Consider the following 7,153-nt stretch of genomic DNA (forward strand, 5'->3'; position numbering starts at 1 on the left):
CTTTTAAGAATATCATTGTATGTTGTGGTTAAAATTTTAATGTAATTTAGATTAGATTCATGTTATCAATCATATGTTATGGAAAGGGATATATATATATATATATATATATATATATATATATATATATAATATTTAATTAACTATTGTATAGATGCTTGTATGTTTATGTTGTTTCAAAACAATAATTAATTAAAAATCATAGATATGTTATATTATCCATATTATCCATGTAAGTCTTTTTTAAAATGCAAATTGTCTATCTTATCATTTTATATTTTAGTATACGTTTAACTTTTTAATTATAATAATAAGTGTTTTTTAAAAGTTTCTTTCACTTATTAATAATAACAAATGGTTTTAAAATTAATAAGCAATAATTATAAATAATAAAATCAAATTAAATGGATATGTCATTTTATCCATTCAAGTCTCTTTTGAAATGCAAATTGTCTACTTTATCACTTTATTATTTAGTGTATGTTTCACATTTTAATAATAATATTATTTGTTTCTTAGAAGTCTTCTTTAACTTATTATTAATAATAAGTGGTTTAAAATTAATGAACAACAATTTTAAATGATAATAACATCAAATTATAAATTACATTTAGCTATAAATAAATTGTATTTTAAATGAACATCATTATTGAAATTAGAAAATGATCGCATAAGTAAAAATATAATTGATAAATAATAATAATGGTTAAAAATAATACTAAATGATAATTGTATTTAATTCTATTAATGAGGAATGTGGGTTGATGTCAATGAATATGAATTTTTTTTTAAAATAATTGAGATTATATATATATATATATATATATATATATATATATATATATATATATATATATATTAGTGTAAAAATGTTATCTCAAAGTTAATGTCAATAACATAACCATTTTAAACGTATATTTTTTTTTTTTAAACATTTTAACAATATATTTTTAATCGTCGCTGTGCAACGCGCGGAAATTCGTCTAGTGTATATATATATATATATATATATATATATATATATATATATATATATATATATATATATATATATATATAGAGAGAGAGAGAGAGAGAGAGAGAGAGAGAGAAGGAGAGAGAGGGTTCAATTGAAAAAAAAAAGGTTAAGAATTAGAGAATGAATTTGGACCACTCATTTTGAATCTAACACTTAAACGCTCCAACGTACCTGGCCAACAGAACATTTAATATATATATATATATATATATATTAGATGAACTAATTATTTATATATGATTATGACGACGATGGATGGTGACAGAGGTGACGGTGGTGGTTGGTGTGGTGATTGTGGTGGTTGGTGGCGGAGGGGAGGTGGTCGGTTCATATATTAATATAGTTATATTTATATTCATATATGAATATTACTTATCCTCTGTCGGCCTGATACATTAAAATGTTTTGTAGCAAAAATAAATAATTGGCTCTGAATGATTTTTTCATTGTCAACTTTTCTTATTTTCTTGGTTGAAATATATATATATATATATATATATATATATATATATATATGTTTTCCAGAATATTTTAATTTCAATTCTATATTAAAGCTATTATGTTTTTATTTGCTATTCTTCGTATAATTTGTAAATTTCAAAAGCAAGAGTAAATGTTTGTCCTAAAGAAAAGGAAGTAATGTTGGACATAACAGTAAAGTTGAAAAATAGTCCTAACTACTAGGATCACAAAAGATATCCGACCACAAATTTAAGGGTAGTAAATGAAACTCTTTAAAATTCTAAGGACATTTTTAGAAACTAACCGAAAGCCCGCCCCCTCCGTCCCTGCATATAAGATATACTTGTTCAGATTCTGTTTTGATTTGCCTCTCTCTCTCTCTCATCAATGGAGCTTCAGCGTATCCTCTCTTACGTCTTCTTCCTACTTTTCCTATTAACAATCTCTGGTAATTTTACGTCAGAATTTTCAATCGACATCGACAAAACTAGTTATTTCAGCTCTTTCCTTTTGTGTATTGAATTGCCTACTGTGTCTTTCTGTAGGAGAATCAGTATGGGGGAATGGAGAAAATCAAGGAATGAAGACAGTGAATTGTCAAAAGAGCAGCGGATTTCGGCCAACGAAGCTTTTTGTGTTCGGAGATTCGTATGCTGACACCGGAAACAACCCGAAATCGCTGGCGAGCTCATGGAAAACCCCTTACGGTCTAACTTTCCCTGGAAAACCCGCCGGAAGATACTCCGACGGCCGTGTACTCACCGATTACCTCGGTATGATCCAAACACCATTACTTGCTTTCTTTATATGCATAAAGATTCAATTCCCATGCTTCCTCTTGGAAACATAAAAATTACCAGCTGCTTTTAGTTGGAAATTTTATTATTATGGGGCCAAAATGTTATCATATTATCGTTAAAACTTGTTTATTTTTTCTAGTTTTTACTGATCAAGATAACTAAAAGTTGTTTGTGTGCAATCATGTTCAATTTATTACTTAAATTGATAAAGGTTTATAAGATTATTTCATTAAGAAGTTAATGTCATAAAGGAGGCTTGATTACATTAATATTCATTGAACCTTTAAAAAAGTTTAATACTTTGACATTTTGGTATGTGAAGTAAACTGGATTTAAGTATTACGTATTTGTCAAACAATCCGTTTTCCTTTGTGAGAACTTGTTTATGTAAAGTGAAATTAAATATCCTTATATTTTTTTTCTTTGTTACTTTCATTTATACTCAACAACAAATGTTTTAAAATATTATTAATTTTATAAACATATAATATTTATTAGCATTTTATAATAGATAGAAAGATAAATAGAAAAAAAGATAGTAGAATATTTAAATTTTCTTTTGTAAATATTTATATAATATCTTTATAAATTGTATTCAAATTTATGAAATAGTGTTATATTACAAGATAAAATTATACAAATGATCATTGTGGTAGGTAAAAAATAGCCCTGCAAATTCTTTTGAGAAAAATTTAATATGATTGGTCATTTTTAGGTTTAAAATATAAACCAGTATGTACGTTTTAAACCTGAAAATGACTAATCACGTTAAAAAAATCTTCAAAAGAACTTACAGTGGTATTTTCTGTCAACTATAAGGACCATTTTTGTAATTATATTAAGATCATACAGACAAACGTAATTCGTAAACATATGCTTCATCTCTTTGTCAATATGCATATGCTTCAATCGGAAGTCACATATCTTTTATCTAACAAAATAATATTGTTTTGTTTTCTAGCAATTTCTAGAACTTCGTTGTCATTGATCAATATAAGGTCAAATATATCAATTTTCGAATTTCAATAGAAAGTGACAATTAATATAAAAAAGTGGTTCAAATATGATCGACAAGTGAACAGCTGTGCTAGTCTTTTGAAAAATCATTCGTTTCATTGCCTAGATTTAAGTGGTAAACGTGTATATTAAATAAATTGATGACATGTACTTATTATAAATAAAATAACTTGAAAAAAAGAATATTATAGATGTTGAAACATGAATTTGTGCTTTTTAAAAAGTTAGTTGGTATGATGCCACTGTTGAGTAATGATAATTAGAAAGTGGTGGTGTGATGCCTTTGCTTTTTATTTGCTTTTTTTTGTTTACATATTTAATTACTATATATTATCTATAATGACCTTTGTGTCCTTCACCTTTTTGTGATGTGTGTTATGTTGTTACATGGATGGTGTTATCCAACTTTAATTTTCAAGTAATGGCATATAGGTCAATTTAACACATGGCAAAAAAAAAAAAAAACATTAACATTATTTTGGTCTTTACTCTTTAGCTTTCTCTTTCTATGTTTTGGTCTTTGGCTTTACTCTTTGTTCATCATCATTCCACATCATGTCATACACTTTTGATACTTTACACTTTACCCCCTTCAACTTTCAACGTTGTTACAAAAAAATACGTTAGTCTTTGACACGTATGCTTTATTTTTCTTCCCCCAACTTTCACATCAATATATTATCTAATAATTGTGTCGATTATGTCATTTTCACATTATTTATTATATAAAAGGAATAAAAGTTCTCTAATTAGAGAGATTATGATATTTGATATGTCTAAGTACGAAATACATACCTAAAGTAGTAAAAAAAATGTTTGGTTTCTTTTTGCCCCCCAAATATCCAACAACAAAAGATACTAAATATGTGAACATACAATAATTGAGGGTTCAAATTAGACATTGCAATAAAAATAGAGGGACTAAAATGTTAAATACTACTTATTTCTTTTAAAACAATGGTACTTTTTATTCAAAAGAAAGCTACGACTACACAATGCATATGGTACAAGCACTCAATGCAAGTAACGATTATTGTAACTTTACTTTTGTGTAGTGCCATTGCCCATAAAAAAGAAAAAAGAGAAAGCACAAAAGCTTGCTTTTGTGAGTATATATCAAATAATTTTAGTGTTATGATGCCCTGTGCCAGCCTTAAATTGTCCCTCTTTACAATCAAATTTGCATTTTCATCTTGCACGCTAAGAAATTATTATCTATATATTCCAAAATTACCCTTCAAAATTCGTATAGGTACAATCTACATCTACTTCTACTAAACAAACATTGTACTTTTGACCTTTTCAGTCTATTATTAAACGATAACTTTTGACTTCATGGATGTGTAATGACAAAATTTTTGAAATTATAGTTTCTAAAAGTTTTATAATAAGAAGAATGGAACTAACATTGTGATATAATAAACAAGATAATTGAATAGATGTCACTAAAACATAAATTGTAAACTTATGTTATAAAATATAAAAGCTTTAATTAGATATATAAGTGTCTATAAAATAATTTGTATATAAACATATTCACCCCACAATTTTTTTTCACTTTCAAAATATTCTTTACAAAACATAAAATTATATATAATAAAATTTTAAAATACAATTAAATCAAAAAATATTGTTAGTCATGTTAGAAAATAACAAAAAGTAATTAATGAAGTTTAAAAAATATTATTGTTACTAAAATTAAAATTAATTTCTAATTTTACTATACCATTTCATTTTATTAGGAATTGAAAAAAAAACACATATCCTCCATAGAATGAATTGGATCACACTGTTTAAGGGGTTGTATGATAGTCTAAGACCGAATCAAATATAACTTAGCCGAACTGATTGAATTAACATTAGTGATGTCTATGACGAAATGAGACTTCTAATTTTGATATCAAACAGTCTGAAAATTTCATTTTCATTGAGTCAGCCTGTTATCAAACTCAATAAAAAAACATATCAAATTAATGCTCATTTTATTATAATATTTAAACAAAAATATATTTCCATGTAGTTTTTATGATCGATTTTGTTTTCCTTTTCAATTACTACATCCCAAACACAATATAAATTCTTAATTATTCTACAAGATCAAGGGGTCTAAAAAGTAAAAACATGCTATGAATTTGCAGCTAGATTCATGGGAATCAAATCTCCATTACCATACCAATGGAGAAAATACGCGCCAAACAAACTCCGGAGTGGAGTAAACTTCGCCTACGGTGGAACCGGAGTGTTTGACACCGGCAATTTTCAGCCAAACATGAGCACACAGATTGGATTCCTTGAAGGACTAATTGAAGATTCAGTTTACGCAAAATGGGATTTGAAATCTGCGTTGGCTCTTGTCACCGTTTCCGGCAACGACTACGCTGCTTACACCTCTTCGGGTGGTTCTGAACAGGTAATTAAACCTCTCCTAACGTACATCCTTTGATGCGTAACGTACAATCACTTCATGCGTATATGCTGCATCTTTTCGGTTTTGACATTTGACGTGTTAGAAAGAGTAGTTAATGTGGCTCATTTTTTAGAGCTTTAATTAATGTTCTGATTTCTGAAATCTGACTTCACTTTATACTCGTTGGTTTGTTTACTACAAATGTGACACCTATTTTTCTAATACCTATTTTTCTAAATGTTGTGTACTTTTTAGAGTTGAAAAAAATGTTTTTATCAAGTCATACTTTTTGAAATTTGAACTGTTATTTATATAGGGTTTGCCTACATTTATCACACGTGTTGTCAATCAAATATCAATAAACTTGAAACGAATTCACGACATTGGTATACGACGAGTGGTGGTTGGTGGCTTACAACCTCTAGGCTGCCTCCCACAAATCACAGTCTCATCGTCATACAATCAATGCAACGACACACAAAATTTAGCAGTCAATTTCCACAACCAACTGTTGCAACAAGTCGTAGCAACACTCAACAACAACACCAATAGTTCGGCTTTTCTCATCCTTGATCTTTTTAGCTCCTTCAACACAGTTCTAAAAAACAAAGGAGAATTCACAGGTATTTATTTCATCAATTGATTTGTTTTCATGAAGTTGAATATAGTGACAAATTTGATTTCCGTCGCTAATTTGTCGCTATTAAGCATTATGCTAATTTGGTCGCGAATGTTAAATATATGTGAAATTGTTGAATTTAGGGAGCTTGAGGTTTGATACTCCATTGAAGCCATGTTGTGTAGCCACCACAAGCGATTCCAACTGTGGAAGTTTAGATGAAAATGGAAAACAACTTTATACTGTTTGTAGTAAACCTGAGGGAACGTTCTTCTGGGATACGGTGCATCCAACACAGGCCGGATGGCGTGCGGTTTATTTGACACTTAGGTCGTCTTTGAACCAAATTTACTATTAGGAGTTGTTGTTTTGCATGTTTTGTGTATCTTTTATTCTTGGTTATAAGTTAGGGAAGCCGTTTGATGGGTCCCAATCTTGAGGGATCTTTGGCGATTGTTTTGTTAAATGATAATGTGTTTTTTTAGTCTATAAAATTCGAAAGTTAAATGTTATGTTGGTTAGAAGATCAAATAAAGAAGCAAGAGTCGGGCCTTTAAATTACATATATAAACATTCTCCTTTTGTAACCAACAAAGGTACACATTATATAATTGAATCACATTGTTTAAATCTAGGTATTGGCTTTTGTAACAGAAAATGGTCTGAATCTATATCTTTATTATATATATCTATATTTATATATCTAAATATCTATCTACATAACTCTTGGAGATCATCAAAATAAACATGGTTCAAGATAACCCTCTTGTCTTGAACCATATTCATTAGAAACCATGGAACGCTTGAAATTATCTTATTTGATTACCATA

General features: G+C 28.3%; 1 protein-coding gene across 1 annotated transcript; it reads left to right on the plus strand.

The window, feature by feature from the left end:
• The first annotated feature begins 1,784 nt into the window (after positions 1-1,784).
• Positions 1,785-6,835, plus strand: LOC111897334 (GDSL esterase/lipase At5g03610). The gene is made up of 5 exons (XM_023893290.2): positions 1,785-1,928; positions 2,026-2,253; positions 5,436-5,707; positions 6,021-6,327; positions 6,467-6,835. Exons 1-5 carry the CDS (start codon positions 1,868-1,870, stop codon positions 6,679-6,681), a joined length of 1,083 nt encoding a protein of 360 aa, XP_023749058.1. The 5' UTR covers positions 1,785-1,867; the 3' UTR covers positions 6,682-6,835.
• The last annotated feature ends 318 nt before the right edge of the window (positions 6,836-7,153 follow it).

Source organism: Lactuca sativa, chromosome 6 (assembly GCF_002870075.4).
Source record: "Lactuca sativa cultivar Salinas chromosome 6, Lsat_Salinas_v11, whole genome shotgun sequence".
In the NCBI taxonomy this organism is placed as follows: domain Eukaryota; kingdom Viridiplantae; phylum Streptophyta; class Magnoliopsida; order Asterales; family Asteraceae; genus Lactuca; species Lactuca sativa.